The following is a 22132-nucleotide window of genomic DNA, read 5'->3' on the forward strand; positions in this document are numbered from 1 at the left end:
AAATATCTACAGTAATTTTGTATCTGCTTAGCAAGATTGTATCCACACAATTTAAGTGTCAAAAAACCAGGATTTGTTAGCAAAATTTTACTCAGAAAGCAATGTTACCTTTAATGAACCCTTGTTTTTCTTTTTTCTTTTCTTTTTTAAAATTTTATTATGTTATGTTAGTCACCATACAATACATCATTAGTTTTTGATGTAGTGATCCAGGATCCATTGTTTTCATATAACACCCAGTGCTCCAAGAAATACGTGCCCTCCTTAATACCCAATACCGGGCTAACCCATCCCCCCACCCCCCTCCCCTCTAAAACCCTGTTTGTTTCTCAGAGTCTATAGTCTCTCATGGTTCTTCTCTCCCTCCGATTTCCCTCCCTTCATTTTTCCCTTCCTTCTCCTAATGTCCTCCATGCTAAATAAGTGAAACCATATGATAATTGATTTTTCTGCTTGACTTATTTCACTTAGCATAATCTCCTCCAGTCCCATCCATGTTGATGTAAAAGTTGGGTATTCATTATTTCTGATGGCTGAGTAATATTCCATTGTATATATGGACCACATCTTCTTTATCCATTCATCTGTTGAAGGGCATCTTGGCTCTTTCCACAGTTTGGCTATTGCAGACTTTGCTGCTATGAAAATTGGGGTGCATATGGCCCTTCTTTTCACTACATCTGTGTCTTTGGGGTAAATACCCAGGAGTGCAGTTCCTGGGTCATAGGGTAGCTCTATTTTTAATTTTTTGAGGAACCTCCACACTGTTTTCCAAAGTGGCTGTACCAACTTGCATTCCCACCAACAGTGTAAGAGGGTTCCCCTTTCTCCACAACCTCTCCAACATTTGTTGTTTCTTTCCCTGTCCATTTTTGCCATTCTAACTGGTGTAAGGTGGTATGTCAGTGTGGTTTTGATTTGAATTTCCCTGATGGCTAATGATGATGAACATTTTTTCATGTGTCTGTTAGCCATTTGTATGTCTTCTTCAGAGAAGTGTCTTTTCATATCTTCTGCCCATCTTTTGACTTGATTATTTGTTTTTTGGGTGTTGAGTTTGAGAAGTTCTTTATAGATCTTGGATACCAGCCCTTTATCTGTAGTGTCATTTGCAAATATCTTCTCCCATTCTGTGGATTGCCTCTTTGTTTTGTTGACTGTTTCCTTTGCTGTGCAGAAGCTTTTTATCTTGATGAAGTCCCAAAAGTTCATTTTTGCTTTTGTTTCACTAGCTTTTGGAGATGTATCTTGAAAGAAGTTGCTGTGGGCGATGTCAAAGAGGCTACTGCCTATGTTCTCCTCTAGGATTTTGATGGATTCCTGTCTCACATTGAGGTCTTTCATCCATTTTGAGTTTATCTTTGTGTATGGTGTTAGAGAATGGTTGAGTTTCATTCTTCTGCATGTGGCTGTCCAATTTTCCCAGCACCATTTATTGAAGAGACTGTCTTTTTTCCATTGCATGTTTTTTCCTGCTTTGTCAAAGATTATTTGACCATAGAATTGAGGGTCCATATCTGGGTTCTCTATTTTGTTCCATTGGTCTATATGTCTGTTTTTCTGCCAGTACCATGCTGTCTTGGTGATCACAGCTTTGTAATATAGCTTGAAATCGGGCAACGTGATGCCACCAGCTTTGTTTCTCTTTTTCAACATTTCCTTGGCGATTTGGGGTCTTTTCTGATTCCATACAAATTTTAGGATTGTTTGTTCCAGCACTTTGAAAAATGTCATTGGAATTTTGATCGGGATGGCATTGAAGGTATAGATTGCTCTGGGTAGCATAGACATTTTAACAATGTTTATTCTTCTAATCCATGAGCGTGGAATATTTTTCCATCTTTTTGTGTCTTCTTCAATTTCTTTCATGAGTGTTCTGTAGTTCCTAGAGTATAGATCCTTTACCTCTTTGGTTAGGTTTATTCCGAGGTATCTTATGGTTTTTGGTGCAATTGTAAATGGAATCGTTTCTCTAATTTCTCTTTCTACAGTTGCGTTGTTAGTGTATAAGAAAGCAACTGATGGATGTGAGGGCGATCTGGCTGCGACATCTGTCACCCCATTGATCGCCAGGGTTGATTTGGCTGATCTGGCTGGCTAGGTGGGTGTCCCCTTCCTCCCTCACCGCTCCATGTGCGTCCCTCCCGAAGCTGCGCACTCGGTCAAAGAGGACGACCTTCCCCGATAGAGGAGGACCGTTCTTCGGTCAAGGGTATACGAGTAGCTGCGCTCCCCTGCTAGAACCTCCAAACAAGCTTTCAAGAAAGCACCTGATTTCTGTGCATTGATTTTGTATCCTGCCACATTACTGAATTGCTGTATGAGTTCTAGTAATTTGGGGGTGGAGTCTTTTGGGTTTTCCACATAGACTCATGTCGTCTGCAAAAAGAGAGAGTTTGACTTCTTCTTTGCCAATTCGAATACCTTTTATTTCTTTTTGTTGTCTGACTGCTGTTGCTAGGACTTCTAGTACTATGTTGAACAGTAGTGGCGAGAGTGGGCATCCTTGACGTGTTCCTGATCTTAAGGGAAAGGCTTTCAGCTTTTCCCCATTGAGGATGATATTCGTTGTGGGTTTTTCATAGATGAATTTTATGAACTTGAGGAATGTTCCCTCTATCCCTATACTCTGAAGAGTTTTAATCAGGAAAGGATGTTGTATTTTGTCAAATGCTTTTTCTGCATCAATTGAGAGGACCATATTGTTCTTCTCCCTCCTCTTATTAATGTGTTCTATCACATTGATTGATTTGCGAATGTTGAACTACCCTTGCATCCCAGGGATAAATCCCACTTGGTCGTGGTAGATGATCCTTTTAATGTATTGTTGGATCCTATTAGCTAGGATTTTGTTGAGGATTTTGGAATCCATATTCATCAGGGATATTGGTCTGAAATTCTCCTTTTTGATGGGGTCTTTGCCTGGTTTGGGGATTAAGGTAATGCTGGCCTCATAGAATGAGTTTGGAAGTTTTCCTTCGGTTTCTATTTTTTGAAACAGCTTCAGTAGAATAGGTATTATTTCTTCTTTGAATGTTTGGTAGAATTCCCCAGGGAATCCATCAGGCCCTGGACTCTTGTTTTTTGGGAGGTTTTTGATTACTGCTTCAATCTCGTTACTGGTTATTGGCCTATTCAGGTTGTCAATTTCTTCCTGTTTCAGTCTTGGCAGCTTATAGGTTTTCAGGAAGGCCTCCATTTCATCCAGATTGCTCAGTTTCTTGGCATATAGTCGTTGATAATAATTTCTAATAATTGTTTCTATTTCCTTGGTGTTAGTTGTGATCGCTCCCCTTTCATTCATAATTTTATTAATTTGGAACCCTTGTCTTTCTAATGGGGAAGTTGTATTTTCTCTCAAGTGACATATAGGTAAATTCTGAATAAATTCTAGTGTTCTGTGCTTATCTCAAAAAAAATCTTTTAATAGCACTGTCCTATTCTTACTAATATTTTTGAAATATATTTGTATCTAAATGATTTTGCATTTTTATTAATTCTGGGGTTTTGATGTGATATGAAATTAATTATTGACTATTTTGATTAACTTAAGAAATGTTCATTTGAGATTCCCTCTTTTAACTAAATTTTTGGACTTTGTATTTCATAAAATAAAATTATTCCTTATATAATCTTAAAAATAGTTTAAGTTTAATAATATTCAAGTAATTTCTGAACAATGACATTTATCATTATTTGGATTCTTTGTCTTCTTAAGTGATGTCTCCTAGGATGGAAAATTCAATTTTGGATATAATGTTTTTGGAAAAATTTATGGAAATGTTACCCTGGAAATTTTATTTGTATACTGTTTTCCACAGGATCTAATGTGATTCCCTAGTTGCTTAAGCCAGGGTTATTATAGTTGGGATTAGAAAAGCTGGCAATATAGAAGGAAACAGGAAGACAATGAGATAGGACAGGAAAATTTTATTCTGTCTTCTTATTCCTTTGAGCCACTGAGGGGTGAGCAGTATGAAGGGGAAAGGTAACTAAGAAGTATGAGTGTCTGCTGTGTAATAGGCCTCATGTTTAATATTTTATATCTATCATATTCTCATACAGTCTTTGTAGAAAGTCTCTTAAACCCATTGGTGTTTTTAATATCTACATTTATTGATTTTGTTCTAAAAGCAAACATGAGGCGGTTTCTGGATTGGAGGCTGTTACTACTTACACAATAACCACATTGGTTCTTCATGCCCCCTTTTTTCCCTTTAAGGTGATGTGATGAGAACCAGATTTTTTTTTTTTTTTTATTTTTTTTTTTTTATTTATTTTTTTATTCTTATGTTAATCCCCATACATTACATCATTAGTTTTAGATGAAGTGTTCCATGATTCATTGTTTGTGCATAACACCCAGTGCTCCATGCAGAACGTGCCCTCCTCAGTACCCACCACCAGGCTAACCCATCCTCCCACCCCCCTCCCCTCTAGAACCCTGTTTGTTTTTCAGAGTCCATCGTCTCTCATGGAGAACCAGATTGTTATATGCACAGGAAGGGAGCCCTAAAATTATGAATCTGGGAGTTTATATAGGAATTTATCTACAGCTGCCTTTTCCCCTCCTGAGAGAGAGAGAGAGAGAAATCTTATCTACCTTATAGAATCAAATCTCAAGGAAGAGAAGAGGAAGGTCCCTAGTTTAAACCCTTTGGAATATAAACCAGTAGCTTTGGGGATTTATTATCTTTTGCAATGTAAAGACATAAATCTGGAAGATAAATGTCTACATCTCTTTAGAGGTCTCTATCTTTTAGTCAACCTTTAACCTCTAGAGCTTGTCCTTTAATCCAGATTCCAGTTTTCTTTGCTTTAGAAGTCTAACCATGCAGAAACAGGAAATATTTTCTCTATGGTTTCATAGCCATAAATTGTGGCTTTTTCATTACTGTTGCTTTGAAATCTGTGGCCATACCTTTTTTCCCATTAAGTTTTTTAATGTGTTTAGTAGCCAATGCATTATTATGTCTGTTATCTATATATTTCACTTAAAAATATCATCTCTATTTTTTGCAAAAGATTTATATACTCAATAAGAATTTATTTAGCATCAAGAACTATCAAGTAGTGTTCTAGGTACTTTTATGATACCTCAGTGAAAAAATAAAAAATCCCTGCTCTTCTTATGTTGAAAAACTTTGGAGGGGAACTAGAAAGTAAACACTAAATATAATAAGTTAATTATATGTAAGTGCTATAGAAAAAATAAAAATAGAAGAGTCTGAGAAGCATAAAGGGTCAGAAAGGGTAGGGTATAATATTAAGTAGGTGTTTAGTGTAGGCTTTGCTGAGAAGGTGAAATATGAACAAAGGCTTGAAAGAAGTGAGGAATTACCTAAGTAGGAAGAATATTTCAGATAGTGAAAAAAGACAGAGGCAAGTTCCCAGGATGGGCAGTGAGTACAGCAGGGAGGCCAGTGTGGCTGAAGTGAAGTGGGGTGAGGAGGAGATCAGCAGGAGAAGAGATCAGAGACCTAATAGGAGGGGGGTGGGCAGATCACACAAGTCCTTGGAGAGCCCTAGAAAAATCTTGTCCTTTTCTCTGAGTAAAATAGGGTAACATTAGAAGGATAAATGAATGACATGATCTAACCTGCATTTTAAGAGGACTACACTGGCTGTTGTGTTTGGTGCAGACCATGGGGCTAAAGGTAGACTCACAAAGGCCTGTCAGGAGACTGTTGCAGTCATCCAGGTTGGGTATGATGTGGCCCTGACCCAGGGTGGTGAAGTGAAATAATAAGTGGACAAATTCTGGATATATTTTGCAGGTTGCTCCAATAGGTTTCCTGTTGGATCAGTTGTAGGCTTAAGAAAAAGAGAGGAGTCTACAATGACTCCAAGACACTTGTTCTGAGCAACTAGAAAATTGTTTTGTCATTAACTGAGATGGACAAGATTGTGGGGGAGCAGTTTGTAGGAAGGAGCTGGGATGGAGAAGAATAAGAGTTTAGTATGTGTTGATTTCCAGTTGTATTTCAGACATGCAGTGGAGGTGTCAGATGAGTGCTTGGATATGTCAGTTTGGAGTCTGGGAAAGAGGTTTGAGATGGAGACACAAAATTGGGGGATACTCACCAACAGGTGGCCTTAGGGCAGATTTAGGTTTTGTGGGTTCTAAAGCTTATGCATTTTTGAGGGTTCTCTAGGGGGAAAAAAGTCAACATTTGAATAGAAATTAGGTACAAAGGTAGATATTTATTTAGAATGAGAAAAAATCAACAAATACTTATTTGGAAAGTGATACATAGCACAAAATTGTAACATTTGGAGAAATAGCATACTTTTAAAAATGAACTGACATACCTCTGTAATACTTTTCCCCCCTAAATTTTTGACCCCTAATGTCAACGATTTTTAAATATCATTTTCTGATGGGGATATGGAAAATTAACTCTATCCTTATCATTATTAATTTTTTAAAATTTATTTATTTGATAGAGAGAGACAGCGCGAGAGGGAACACAAGCAGGAGGAGTGGGAGAGGGAGAAGCAGGCTTCCCGCTGGGCAGGGAGCCCGATGTGGGGCTCGATCCCAGGACCCTGGGATCATGACCCAAGCCGAAGGCAGTCGCTTAACGACTGAGCCACCCAGGCACTCTTTATCATTATTAATTAAAATTTATTTTTTACTAACGTAGTCTAGAAAGGTTTCTTTCATCTTTACAACTTATTTATAATTTCACAAAAATTTTTGGGGTGGTCTTAAAATTTAAGAAAACTTCTGTTAAGTTTCTTATATATATATCCTGTAAGATTTAGAATTTTCTGGAGATGAACTCTGGCTCTATACAATTGAAATTTTGCTTCTTCTCTACTACTCACATACTTCCAATGTGAGGCAGATTGTGATTCTCTGCATCTTGTAATACCACTTCAGCCCTGAACCTTGGTGTCACGATGTCAGGTGAATTCAGCACAGTGGGTACAAGGAATATTCCTGGAAGCTATTCCAATTCTAGGATAGCTAACAATAACTTACTCATATATGGAGGTGCCTGCAAATCACATAAATACATTCCATTAAATCCAACCTGAACGTATCTATGCCTCTATTTCCTCTTAGTTTCTCAACATGTCCACAGACACTCAAGTACCTCCCATCATGAAGATATTTTACATTAATAAATTTTCATAAAATATATTACCATAAGAACACAGTGTTAGTCCTCTCCCCCCTTACATGTAATTTACTATGAGCTATGAGTCTTGACTTTTTTTTAATTAAAAAACTATTTTTTAGAGCCGTTTTAGGTTTGCAGAGATAGTGCAGAAAGTAGAGAAAGTTCCCATATGCCCCTCTCCTCCCTGCACACTGTTTCCCCTATTATTAACATTTTTCATTAGTGGAATACATTTGTTACAATTGATGAACCAGTATTAGAAGATAATTTTTAACTACATTTCATAGTTTACATTAGGGTTCACTCTTTGTTTTTTTATATTTCTCTGGCTTTTGACAAATGTGTAGTATTACATATCCACCATTACAGTATCATACAAGATAGTATCACTTCTCTAAAAATGCCCTGTGCTTTACTTAAATATCCCTACCACCTATCCATGAACCCCTGGAAACATTTGGTAGTTTTACTGTCTCTATAGTTTCACCTTTTCCAGAATTTCACATAGTTGGAATCCTATGGTACATAGCTTTTTCACTGACTTCTTCAATTAGCGATATTAATTTAAGGTTTCTCCATTTTTTCATGGTAGATAGCTCATTTCTTTTCATTGTTTAATAATACTCCATTGTCTGCCATACAACAGTTTGGTTATTCCTTTAAAAAACATCTTAGTTGTTTCCCATATTTTGACAATTATGAATAAAGCTGCTATAAACATTTGTGTGCAGGTTTTTGTGTGGACATTAGCTTTCAACTTATTGGAGCAAATACCTAATGAGTGAATTCAGTATTTAGATTAGAATCTAGATGGAGATCTTACACCTTTTACAAAAATTAACTCAAAATGGATCATAGACCTAAATGTAAAACATGGACTTGTGCAACTTACAGAAAATAACATAGGAGAAAATCTAGGTGACCTTGAGTTTGATGATGACTTTTTAGATGCAGCACAAAAACACAATTCATGACAGAAAAATTGATAAATTGAACTTCTTTAAAATTTAAACATACACTGTATGAAGGATTGTTACAAGAATGAAAAGATAAGCTAAAGAGAAAATTCTTGCAAAAGACATATCCAATAAAGGACTTAGATCCAAAATATAAAAAGAACCCTTAAAACTCAACAATAAGAAAACAAAAATCCAATTACAAAATAGGAAAAAATCTGAACAGACACCTCACCAAAGAAGAAATACAGATAGTAAATAAGCATATGAAAAGATGCTCAATATTGTATGTCATTAGGGAATTGCAAATTAAAAGTGAGATATCACTACACACCCATTAGAATAGCTAAAATCCAAAACGCTGACAACATCAAATGTTGGCAAGAATGTGGAGCACCAGGAACTTTCATTCATTGCTGGTTGGGATGCAAATGCCACTTTGGAAGACAGTCTGGCAGTTTCTCATATAGGTAAACATAAGCTTACCATGTGATCCAACAATTCAATCATAGTTATTTACCCAAGTGAATTTTGATATTTTAACCAGCCTTGCAAGATTCTGTCTCAGGAAACTCCTTCAGTTTGGTCTTCCTTGCATTTAATGTCCTCAAGACATCAGTTCAGCTGTGTGTCTTGGCATCCTTTTATCTGATTATGCTTGGATGTGGTTTCAGATGGTTTATTTTAGCCTTGACTTGGCAACTTTTTAGGATGTTACTTTTGGCACATGCCCATCAAATCTACATTTCATAAACAAAGACAATATTCACTATACCCAGCCAGGCCCTCTGGACTTGCCCTAAGGTGCCTGATGCCCCTTATCTTTGTCCATCTGGGGAATGGTTATCTTAATCAGTAATTATTAGAAACCTTTGCAATCTTGAGGCTTAGTTCAAGTACCGCCTTCTGTAAAGCCTTTATTTTCAAGTCTAGGAAATATTTATTGCCTAAACTTCCTCAATTTTACTCATTTCCTAATTCACTGAAATTGCTTTTATGAAGGTAACAGATAAACATTAATTGCCAACTGTAATGGCTAATTTTTAGTCTTAATCTTGTTTGACTCCTTTATAGCATATAAACTAGTAACTGTCCCCTTCTTGAAATTCTCCCTCTTTGGTTTCTTTAATTTTTTAAATTTTGAAATGAAACATACATGCAGAAAAGTACAGAAAGCTTATGTATAAATTTTAAGTATTATTGAAGCAAAAACTTGTATGAAGAAACAGAACATTTCTAACACCCCAGAAGCTCCTCATGTGCCTCTCCTCAGTCACAGGTTCTATTCACCTTTATGCCAGAGGTAACAAGTATTCTGACTTTTGTACTGATCTTTTCCTGTGTATGTATCTCTGAGCAATGTATTTTAGTTCTTCTATTTTTAAAGCTTTATAAAAGAAATTCTATTATATATATATACTTTTGCTCAATAGTATGTTTGTGAGATTCATCTATATTGTTATACATATCTCTTGTTTGTTCATTCTTGTTGTATATATCCCATTGTGTGAATATCTCCTTATACATTTTGTTAATGGATTTTGGGGTTGTTTTCAGCACTCTGTCTTTATAAGCAGTGCAGCTGTAGAGATTCTTATACATGTCTCTTATATTTTTATACATCTTCATGCAATTCTCTAGGATTCAAGGAAATTGCTGGGTTATAAAGAATGCTATTTTCAATTTCAATAAAGAATGCTATCTTGTTTCAAGGTAGTTTTGTATAATACTACTGGTACTATACCAGAAGCTGGTCTGTACCACATCAAGACATAGAATTGTCAACCATTTCAATTTTTGCCAAGATGGTGGGAGTATAGAGATATCTCATTATGGTTTGAACTTCTGTTTCCCTGAGAACTAGTGGAGTTGAGTACCTTTTCCTACATTTATTTGCAATTTGTATTTTCTTTTTTATTAAATGCCTATTTAAATTTTTGTCTATGTTCCCATTGGGTTTTTATCTTTTTCTTAGGATTTGTAGGATTTCTTTGTATATCTTGTTTATTAGTCCTTTATTAGTTATTTGTGTTAGAAATATATTTTTATGCCTTGTGGCCCCCAACTCTTATAATGAAGAGAAGTTCCTGACTTAAGTGTAATAAAACTTATTAATCATTTCTTTTATGGTTAGTGTTCTTTAAGAAATTGTTTCCTAACTTGGCATTAAGAAGACAGTTTCCCGAGACAATAGAAATACAAAGCAGGTGTCTAATCTCCCATATTTAATTGGAAGGCAGCTATGCTCACCACTATACCACCAACGCTCCCATATTTAATTGGAAGTCTGTGACTTCACTTTTTTTTTTTTTTTACTTTTAAGCATTTAATTTCTTTTTCTTTCTCTTAAATGTTAGTTTTACACAAGGGTCCATCTGAATTCTCTTTCTTGCTCTGCACATTCCTCCTGATTAATAACCTTCAACATATTAGAAAATAACAATGTAGTGATGGTCCAAGTAATTTGAAATTACTAACATTTAAGATGCCAAAATTTGTGAATTATTTTAAGTATACAACTTTGTAGTATATCTTGATATTTCATAAGGTAAATTCTCTCTCCTTGAACTTCAAGAACTTATTGGTTATTTTTCTTTTAGTTTTTCCTTATAGATTTTAGATTATTTGTTCTAGTTATATTGAAATAATAATGTCAGAAATTTGTGATTGTGTTGAATGCATAGGTTAATGTATGTTTGTTTTGGGGTTCACATCTTCTCTTCCTTTATAATGATATGTTTGTTCAGGGAAGGGATACCTAGGACAATACCTCACACTTGTGAGTCCCACTTTTTACATAAGTTGGGGAGGGCTGAAACCTGCTGACTTATAAAAATGAAATAATTTCTTGTTTATATTTGTATGCTTGATACCTAGCACAATACCACTCAATAAAATGTTTGTTATTTCAGTAAACATTTGTTAGGCATCTGCTGTATGCCAGGTACTGTGTCAGGAGCTAAAGATACAAATTGACTAACATAATGTCCTTCTCAGGGAAGATTTGTAAGAATACTTTAAGGTAAATAATTACAATCAAGAGTTATTAAGTACTAGAGGAAGTACTTAAGGAAGAAAGTGGTCAACTGTGTTTAGAGTGAGAGGATATGGAAAATTTTATAGGTGGCATAATCCTTGAACTGAGACCTGAAAGGTGAGTAGGTATTCACCAGATAGTTAAGAAAGACAAAGACATTTCCTACAGTTGGAAGAATAAGAAGAGTATTAAGTGAAAACAGAGACTTGAGAACATCTGGCTAAAGGGATTAAGGGGCTCACACTGGCTTATAGTATGTGAGGCAGAGTATATTTAGAAGCCTGGCCAGATATATAGGCAGAGGTCAGATATTATTTGGCTTTAAAGAGTATTAAAAACTTTACCATATAGGAAACAGAGAACAATTAATGAGTTTAAAGCAGGGGAGTAATGTAGTCACACTTGCATTTTTAGGAAAAAAAAAAGCCATCAGCATTCAGGATGGATAAAAGGTGGGACAAGAGTGTGGTTAAGAAAGAAAAAAAATCTGGAAGGAGAATGTTCTTATAATAGTCCTGGTAGGAAATGATCAGAATCCAACTAAGACAGTAGCACTAGGGATACTGAAGAGGGAATGGATTCTAGAGATATAAAGGAGAACCTGGTGATAAATTAGATGGCCTTCTGGATTGATGGCACACTTACTAAGATAGATGATAATGGCTGATACTTGGGAGACAGAGAAAATGATGAGTTCCATGGACGTGTTGAGTTTGACATGCCCGTGGGAAGGATATGCAAGTAATATGTCTAATAGGTGGATGGATATATAGGCCTGCAGTCCAAGAAAGCAATCTGTCATTAAGTTTTAGGTCTCAGAGCCCTTAATAAATATGTATTAGCTGAAATCGTAAGGTCAAAGATAGAGCCTGGGGATCTTCAGCCTTGAATAGGTAAATAGAAGAAGAACCAGCAAAGGAAACTAAGATGAACAAAACAAAGGAGAAGAAAGACTACCAAGAGAAAGTGGTCATAAAGAAGGGAGTGGTCAATTGTATCAAGTGCCGCAGATAGAAATAATAGAACCAAAAAAATTCCATGGGATTTGGCATTACTATGGACATTGGTGAAATCTGTTTTATGGGATAGTGATTGTTTCACATACTTAACTGTGAAGGGAGGGGAACTGGTAGTATAACACTGTTGAGGGTAAGGAGAAAACAGAATAAATTTTCTTAATGAGAAGAGTATAATTATAACTATGAGGAATAGACACAGAGAGATTAAGACAATAATTTAATGGTGATTATAAGATATATAACCAAATAATTAGTATTGTAAATGTTTGTGATAGATCTGTGGTATATTTCAATAGGTCTAAGTGCCGAAATACATGCTAAGTTGCAAGCTTTACATACCATAAACACTCAAAAATGGTTTGCTGGATTGAATTGAATTGAGTTCCATTGATATGTAAATCATCATCTGTGCTTTGGAATAATTCAGAGTTTAATTTATGCATTTGCTTCTGATGAAGGTCATCGGACACTATTTATTGGAGTTCATGTGCCCCTGGGAGGAAGAAAAAGTCATCGACGTCACAGGCATCGTGGTCATAAACACAGAAAGAGAGACAGAGAGAGAGATTCAGGATTAGAGGATGGGAGGGAGTCACCTTCCTTTGGTAAGAATCTTTCTTCTTGTTTTTTATTAAATTTACAATGGTAATAATATTATACTTGCTTAAATCCATAATTAGCAGTCATACCTCATACTCATAAAATTGTTTATACTTTATAAGAGACGTTGGTTGGTCCGATGGGGGAGAAGTGAGAGAGAAAAACCTTGTTTATTTTTCTTGAGTTGTGCTTTATGAAGGTGAGAATTGGCTTAGATTTGTGATTGAGGAAATACACATAAATTGTAAAACTTAGTTGTATAAACTATTGATAATATATACAAATAATAGTCATTTCTCTAAAACCCTGGCGGGGGGGAATGCCTTTATTAAGTTCCCACATACTATTGCTGATGCTGGCCAAATTTCCCTCTTAGGATGTGGACATTCTACTATTTTGAATGTTCTTCCTCTGGAAGTAGATACAGAATATCAAAATATAGTGATATGGTAGTTGTTAACAATTTATGAGTGCTATGAAAGCCTGTGTGCATGACATAACCAAGAACCTGGCTTTCAGTTTCTTGACACTCCCATCTCCTATGACCCTCTCCTTCATTGCACCTAGCTCACCTACTCCTCCATAATTACTCTGTCTCTGAGGTAAATGCATTAGCTTTGCTTTCTGACCACGCATCTCTCCTGCTTGCCTGCCTGTGCAAATGCGTGACCTCTCTACTTCTTTCTGTTCATGCTAGTATCTTTCTTTCATTGTTTTCTTAGCCTACTCTGATTTCATAGCCTATAATTTTAGCAATACTTTTGCTAATATTCTAAATATCATAGGGTCCCTGTTTTAATTTTATTCATACCTTTACTCCCACTTAACCATACTTATGTTGGGGTCCCTCTGTGTTCCTACTTTTTCTACGTGGCCCCAATCAATCATTCAACAGGGCAGGTTGTAACTATTTAAATTCATGATATAATTGACCTTCAACAGCACCTACTGAGTTCTACTACATTTCTTTGATCTTTAAATTAACTGTTTTTCAAGCTTTTTCATCATTCTCCACCATCCCTTTTTTCACCGTCATTTAGCAGATGCTTTCTACTTTGCAGGGAAAGTAGCTCATCAGAATGAACTCATTCAACTTCTCTCCTATTAAACATACCTATGTGCCTACATCTGCAACTTTCTCTTGATGCAATAAGGGAGTTTTTCTTTTCAATTATGTTTATTTCCTGTTCCCTCCCGTTTGGAAATGCACATAATTTATAATCTAGTTGGCTTCTTCCTCTCAACTGGATTATTCTCACCATCTCTTAAACATGATTTTCTGTCATTTTGAACAGTCCCTGACCTCCCACAAACCCACAGTGCCCCTTTAGTCATTCCTATATATTCAGATATGAAGTTAGTGGCATAGCAAGTTTGGGATAACAATTTTACTTTTAATATTCTATATATATTGCTTTATTCAATATCTGTTTTCAGTAAGTGTTGCAGAGAAGTCTGTAGTCCCTATTTTTTTTTTCATTTTTAAGGTTATATCTTTTAAGCCTGAAAGCTTAAAGACATTTTTCTGGATCCCTTTAATTAAGAAAATTGCTAAGACAGGCCTACTGGTGGGTGTCTTAAAAAGCCTTTCCAATGTGCATACACTGATATTTTTCTGCTTACAGCACATTTTCCTGTTCTATCTGATTCTGTTCCACTTACTTTGTTATCTTCTTTGTGAATATTAATTATCTGCATGTTGGATTAGTGATATCTGTTCTTTGTCTTTTTCCTTTGTAGTTTAAGGTTAGTTTCTCATATTATCCATTTGATTCTCTGCAATGTCAATTCTGCATTTTACTATTTCTATTATTAGTTTTGATTTTTTGGTTGCATTTTTAGTTTTCTTAAAGTTCTTTCTTATCTCATACTATTTTCTTTATATCTCTTCCTGTCCTTTCCTAATTAGTTTTTCTTGTTCCGCTTGATAGAGTTTCTGTTTTTATAGCCTACTGATGATTCCCAGCTATTTCTGGGCATTTCCTTTCGTTCCTGAAGTAAATAATTTTCAGAGGTATGATCTTCCTTTGGGCCACTGAGATTATTTTGATTCTCCATTGATTTGTAGTATTTGTACAGTTTCCCAATTATTTTTCATAGAGAGGCACTGCCATCAGTATGCTCCTGGTTTCAATCACTGTGTACAGGTAGGTCATTAAGCCTCCTCAAATACCATGTACTTCAGCCAGAGGTAGAATGACTATTGTCAGGACTGTGTAAAGAAAATACTCTTGTGTATCTTCCCCTGCGTGATACAAGGATGGTCATCTCTGTGTCAGTGGACAGAGAGTGGAGGTGTAAAAGTGTCCTCGATATTTTCAGGATTATTTTTTTTCATGAGGTGGAGTCTGGGAATGTAATAAAGAGACAATTAGGGTGCCTGGGTGGCTCAGTCGTTAAGCGTCTGCCTTCGGCTCAGGTCATGATCCCAGCGTCCTGGGATCGGGTCCCACATCGGGCTCCCTCCTCGGCGGGAAGCCTGCTCTCCCTCTCCCACTCCCGCTGCTTGTGTTCCTGCTCTCGCTATCTCTGTCTCTGTCAAATAAATAAATAAAATCTTAAAAAAAAAAAAAAGAGACAATTAGGTAGATTTTTCTCAATCAGTCCTTCATCTGCTTATAGTTAGTCCAGATTCCCTCTTAGATTCTGAGAATGGATTACATATGTTGGACTAAACCTTAATGGTTACTTTGAATTTTCATTATCTTCTAGTGTTTGAGAAAATATGTTCACATCACCTGACAAATACTTAAACAAACATAAATAAACTTGTTCCCTCTGCTTCTAACCTCTTTTTTTTTTTCTCATAGCTGGATGCAGTGTGTCAGTTTTTCAGAACAGTGGTTCTCAACATTGCCTACATCTAGGAGTTTTAAGAACATAGTGATGGCCAAGCCCCATACCAATCAGAATCTCTGGGGGCGGGGCCTAAATGTAGGTTTTTTTTTTTTTAAAAGGACCACCGGGTAATTCTAATATGCAGCCAAGCTTGAGATCCATTGTTGTAGAAACTTTGCTATTTAAAGTGTGGTCCAGGGCGCCTGGGTGACTCAGTCAGTTAAGTGTCTGACTCTTGGTTTCAGCTCAGGTCATGATCTCGGAGTCAGGAGATGGAGCCCCACATTGGGCACTGCGCTCAGTGCAGAATCTACCTGAGATTCTCTCCCTCTCCCTCCTCCTTTGCCCGTCCCTCTCTCTCTCTCTCTCAAATAAATAAATAAATAATATCTTTAATAAATATTTATGCTGGACTCCACTCTCAAAGACTTTAATTAATATTGGGTATTTACTTAGACATGGGTATTTTTTTTTTTAAGTATCCCAGGTGATTTAATATCCAGCAAGGATCCAGAACCATTGATCTTGAGAAGCTTCTGCCTCTTTATTTGGTGAAACTTGGAAATAAGTCAGGTGGCCTAGATTCTCCCTCTGATGTGTCAGCCACTATTTTTGGATGCCACCTACTATCTTTCCTCCTCCAACCATCTGAGTACCTTTATTGAAATTTAGACCTAAGGTCTGTTTTATCAGGGACAAATATTTGGCACTCTGGTGGTCTCTAAGCAGTAGAATTTCCTAGATCTCACTTTTTTTCAGTAACTTCAGGACAATCATCTGTCTTTATTCCTAATCCATAGTCAGTTCAGGTGCCTTGATAATCAAGTACTTGTTCATATGTTGAGACTGAAACCATGTTATAAACACCATCCCACTTGATTTGGGCTTTGGTATTCTGCATAGTGAGGCTATATGAGATTACTATGCTGAAAACTTCAAAGAAAATTTCTGAGAATATTTATTAAGCATTTTATTTTACTTGAAAGGATTTCAAAGAAAATATTTCAAAGATGTTCTTATAGGTGCCTGAGAATTCTTCAGAATTCAATTTCCAAAGAGGAATAAGATAAAGGAGGATGTGAGGAAGCGTCAGGTTCTTTGTTGGGAACCTGGAGGTTTAAATTGTAAATTGGAGTATGGGTCTGTGAAGACATGCAGTAATTTAGGTCTCATATTTCTGGAGCAAGCAACAATTTAACAAAAAAGATTTTTGGGAAATTGTTTGAATTTTAGTACTTGTAAAAAGTTTTGTCACCCCAATATATGAGAAACATCAGCAGAATCCTAGTCTATTATATGACCCAATTGTGTAAGGTGTGTTAGTGCTGCATCCAGGTGAAAGTGAACAGGTCTTTATGGTAGCCAGAAGAGATTATGCTTATATCGCAGACCTGCAATGATAGGTTCCAGTCTGCCAGATTGAGTGATTGGAATGTGATTCCTGGAGAGTCCAAAGATAGAGCCGGCTTTTCAGCTTTGTGCTAATGGTGGTGGTGATGTTTTGATTATAAAAAAAACTTTTGATGCCAGCAAATAAGTTCAACCTATTTTTGTTACAGTTCTTAATAAGCATGAAAGTTTGTCTAAGAATGTGATGATTATTCTCCTTCCTATTGCAATCAATCCTGATATTAGAAAACTGCTAAAATTTTGCATCTTGCTATTTTTCATGTCATCTTTCACTTACCCTATATAATTTGAAATTATATTTTTAAATGGGAATAAATACGTTGTTTGAAAATGGTAAGTTTGAAGCATAAACTTGAAGTCAGTGAAAAAATGAAAGATAATGAGGGAAATTCAGAACACTTTAATGTTTGTTTCTCAGCCTCCCAACAAAGAATATAACAAGAAAGATGATAAGAGTAGATCAATTACAAGTAGTTAATCTATAAGCAGTAGAAATAAATCTAAAAACCATAGACTCTATTAAATGCTTGTGTAAAATATGGGACACAAATGTACTGTGTAAATTAACACAACCCTGGAATTAAACCTAGGATTTTTCTAGTTTTAGATAGTAAATTGTATATATGCTTCAGGAAAAATAAAATAAATATAGAACACTTGACTTCAAAAAGCTATTTTTTGATGGGCAGTGGCTTTCTGTTCCTATTTAATTCCCAATTGGTTGATATATAATAATATTAATATTTTAAAAATTATGTTATTACAAAGTATAACACAAGTATTTATAAATGTTAAAACATGGAAACATAAATGTACAACTCAATGAATGATCATCAGTATGTGTGTAACTACCATCTTGATAGTTAAATTCCACAAACCCCTCTTAGTGCTCCTTTCTAGTCACTATCTACCCCTCCTCCCCAAAAGGATCTCTAGCTTGTCTTGTTACAATGGGTGGTTTGCCAGTTTTTGAATTTTATATAAATGAACTCATATGGGGGTGTTTGTGTCTTTCTCTGTTGCTCAATATTGTTTTTTGTGGGATTCACCAATGTTTTTGGTTATAGCTTTAGTTTATTAATTTTCACTTTTGTATAATATTCATTTGCTTGTATATGCTGTGCATTCTGCTACTGATGGACATTTGGATCATTTACATTTTGAAGCCACCATGAATGATGTTGCTGTGAACATTTTTATATGTCTGTTGGTGCACACATGTAGTTCTCATACCTAGAAATTATTGTTGAGTGGTAGGGTATGCATATTTTCAATTTGAGTAGATAATGCCAAATAATTTTCCGAAGTGGGGTACATATTTATACTTCCAGCAGAAAAGTATGAGGGCTTATGTCATTCACATTCTTGTCAACATTTGGCATTCTCTTAACATTAGCCATTCTGGTAAGGTGTACAATGCCATTTGTTTTAATTTACATTTCTTGAATACGAATATGATTGAACAACCTTGTGTATACTCTTTGGCCACTTGGATAGCCTCTTCTATGAAGTGCCTATTTAAGTTTTATGCTTTAAATTTTTGAAAATTTAATTAAAATTAAATTAATAAATTGAAATTGAAGTTGAAAAAAATTTTACTGGATTTTTTTCTTATTGATTTGTAGAGTTTCTTTATATATTAGGAATATAAGTCCTTTGTTGCTTTTACATATTTCAAATATCTTCTCGAATTTGTGGCTTATCTTTTCACTATTTTAATGATGTCTTTTGACGTGTCTTGCATATTCCAGAAGAGACTGCTAAGGACCTGAGACCTTTATTCCTTAGTGTAATTTTATCCATGCTGTTATTTATATCCATTATATATTTTAGTAAATATAGAAATAGACCCATATTTTGATTCTCCATATTCTTGGCTACAGTTTGTATTATAATGCTCTATGTTCTCAGTTACCATCTTAAAAATAAATAAAATATCTATCAACATAAGAGAAATATTTATGCCTAGAAACTTCTTTCTGATTTTGGTAGTACTGTAAATCACGATTTATGTCATGCAATTTTAAGGTGCATACACACGAAAAAATAGTCATTAAATAACACATTTGAACATTTTCTGTATTAAAATATAACCCGAGTCTCTCGTTAAGATGTTAAAAGTATATTGGTAGGATAATCATGAAAAGACTTCTGTGGGCATAACCTAATACCTATAAAATCATTTCTACTTTAAAGAATGAAAAGCCAGATACAGGAAGTCATAAGTTATTTTGAATCCAAATAAAATACCTCTTGTCCTTGAATAGATTATCTTACATTAATAAATCATCATTTCCTATACTATTATTGTTGTCAGTGTGTCTTAGAGAAGTCTTTTAAATACCTAGTGCCCTACCTCAGACTTTCAAATTCTCTTTATTCATAACTGCCCTCATTTTTTTTATGACTAATATTTTAAAGGCATGTGGTGAGTGATCCTCATGCTTTATGAAGGGAAATACTAATAAGTCTTAAATGTATGGTTCATGAGCACAGCAATTGAGTTTTTTGGGGCTGGATGCATGGTATTATAGATCCCCCGATTACTGATGCAGAGTAAACTGAAAAAAGTCATTGAAAACAGTGATGAGACAAAATGTTTCAAAAACAAGAGAAACAGTGTTGAGGCATAGTTGCTCTGGGATGTGGTCCTGACAAGTGAGTGAATAGTTAGAACAGGTGGCAATGGCAACACAAAATGACTCTATCTCCTCACTCTGGGTAGGCCTAATGGAAAGATTTCATTGATTTCTTAGTGTAATTCTAAAATTGCAATTTATGCTGTTTTTTTAAATGGCATTCAAAGTACTGATTTTTTTTTTTTTTTTGGTCCAAAAGAGCCAGCCACAAAAATAACAGCTAATTAGAAGTATTTCATTTGATTCTGGTAAGATTTGGTTTCGTAGGTATTAGGTAGCTATCACCCAGATTGTGTACTTTTAGGAAAAAGACAGTACCAGGTTCTTATTTAAGATAAACTGGATCAAGAAATGTATATGTTGCACTGTTGATTTTCTTAAGTATATCTGATATTTATAGGAATTCATCAGTCTCATTTCAAATAAATATTCATGTTCCATTCAGGAAATTGGCATCTTCCTTTGAAGAGGTAGTGAAGCACAAGACTTGGCTATTGACTCAATTCTTGTTCATTTTGCTGTAAAATTTAGTTTGACAAACTTCCTAAAATATTTGGTAATAAAACCAAACCTCACATTATTAACATTCTAAAAAAGGAAATAATGTCTGACGCAAATATGCTATATAAATGTAATTTCTTTTTTCTCCTTTTTCTTGAATGTATATAATCGTGTATAAGATAGAGGCTGCATATTGGTGTGAACAATAACATTTAAAAACTGAGACGCCCTATTTTTTTTAAGACTTTATCTTTTAGAGCAGTTTTAGGTTTAGAACAAAACTGAGAGGAAGGAATAGAGATTTCTCATATACTTCCTGTCCCCACATACGCAGAGCCTCCCTCAGTATCAGCACCGCCCACGAGAATGGTATATTTTTTACCGAGGATGGGCCTACATGAACACATCATAATCACCCGAAGTCCAGTAGTTTACTTTAGGGCTCACTCTTGGTGTTGTAAATTCTGTGGGTTTGGACAAATGTGTAATGCCATATATCATAGTTATAATATCATACAGAGTATTTTCAATGCCCTGAAAATCCTCTGTGCTCAGCCTATTCATTCCGCCTCATGCCCCCTACCAAACGCTGACCATTTTACTCATTCCATAGTTTTGCTTTTTCCAGAATGTCATGTAGTTGGAATTACACACTAATATAGTCTTTTCAGATTGGCTTATTTCACTTAATAATACGCATTTGAGGTTCCTTCAGGTCTTTTCCTATCTTTTTTTTTTTAAAGATTTTATTTATTTATTTGACAAAGAGAGACACAGTGAGAGAGGGAACACAAGCAGGGGGAGTGGGAGAGGGAGAAGCAGGCTTCCTGCCGAGCAGGGAGCCCGATGCAGGGCTCGATCCCAGGATCCTGGGATCACGACCTGAGCCGAAGGCAGATGCTTAACGACTGAGTCACCCAGGTGCCCCCCCCTTTCCTATCTTGATAGATTTTTTTTTTTAGCACTAAATCATATTTCATTGTCTGGATGTACCACAGTTTATTTATCCACTCACCTACTGGGCAACTTGGTTTCTTCTCAATTTGGGCACTTACGAGTAAAGCTGCTAAAAACATCCGTGTACAGGTTTTCTGTGGGCATAAGTTTCTAATTTTTGAGTAAATACTAAGGAATGTGATTTCTGGATAATATGGTAAAAATATATTTAGTTTTTTAAGAAACCTCTTTTAGGTGCAGGTACCATTTTGCATTCCCATCAACAATGTATGAGAGAGTTCCTGTTGCTCCACACCATTGCCAGCATTCAGTGTTTTGGCCATTTTATTTTTTTTTTATTTTTATTTTTTATTTATTTATTTTTTTTATTTATTTTTTATTTTTTATTTTTTTAAAGATTTTATTTATTTATTTGAGACAGAGAGAATGAGAGAGACAGAGAGCACATGAGAGGGGGGAGGGTCAGAGGGAGAAGCAGACTCCCTGCCGAGCAGGGAGCCCGATGCGGGACTCGATCCCGGGACTCCAGGATCATGACCTGGGCCGAAGGCAGTCGCTTAACCAACTGAGCCACCCAGGCACCCAGTGTTTTGGCCATTTTAATAGGTGCATAATGGTATCTTGTTGTTTTAATTTGCACTTCCCTGATGACATACGTTGTGGAGATTTTTTTCATATGCTTATTTGCCATCTGTTTATCTTATTTGGTGAGGTGTCTATTAAGGTCTTTGGCTCATGTTTATTTGTTTGTTCATTTATGGTATTCTTCTTTCTTTATTAAGTATTTATTTTATTTCCAGTATAGTTAATATACAGTGTTATATTAGTTTCAGGTGTATGATATAGTGATTCAACAATTCCATACAATACCCGGTGCTCCTCACGACAAGTGCACTCCTTAACCCCTTACCTATTTCACCCATCCCCCCACCCACCTCTGCTCTGGTAACCATCAGTTTGTTCTCTATAGTTAAGAGTGTTCTTGGTTTGTCTCTCTCTCCTTTTTTTTCCCTTTGCTCATTTGTTTTGTTTCTTAAATTCCACA

General features: G+C 35.6%; 1 protein-coding gene across 3 annotated transcripts in view; it reads left to right on the plus strand.

The window, feature by feature from the left end:
• Positions 1 to 22132, plus strand: part of SLC4A10 (solute carrier family 4 member 10) — a 299454-nt gene that overhangs the window by 126226 nt on the left and 151096 nt on the right. For all 3 annotated transcript variants that reach the window (XM_044913311.1, XM_044913312.1, XM_044913313.1), the window contains one exon: positions 12601 to 12747. In XM_044913311.1, coding sequence (XP_044769246.1) covers positions 12601 to 12747 — 147 coding nt within the window. The remainder of the gene's footprint in view (positions 1 to 12600; positions 12748 to 22132) is intronic.

This window comes from Neomonachus schauinslandi, chromosome 3 (genome assembly GCF_002201575.2).
Source record: "Neomonachus schauinslandi chromosome 3, ASM220157v2, whole genome shotgun sequence".
Classification (NCBI taxonomy): Eukaryota; Metazoa; Chordata; class Mammalia; order Carnivora; family Phocidae; genus Neomonachus; species Neomonachus schauinslandi.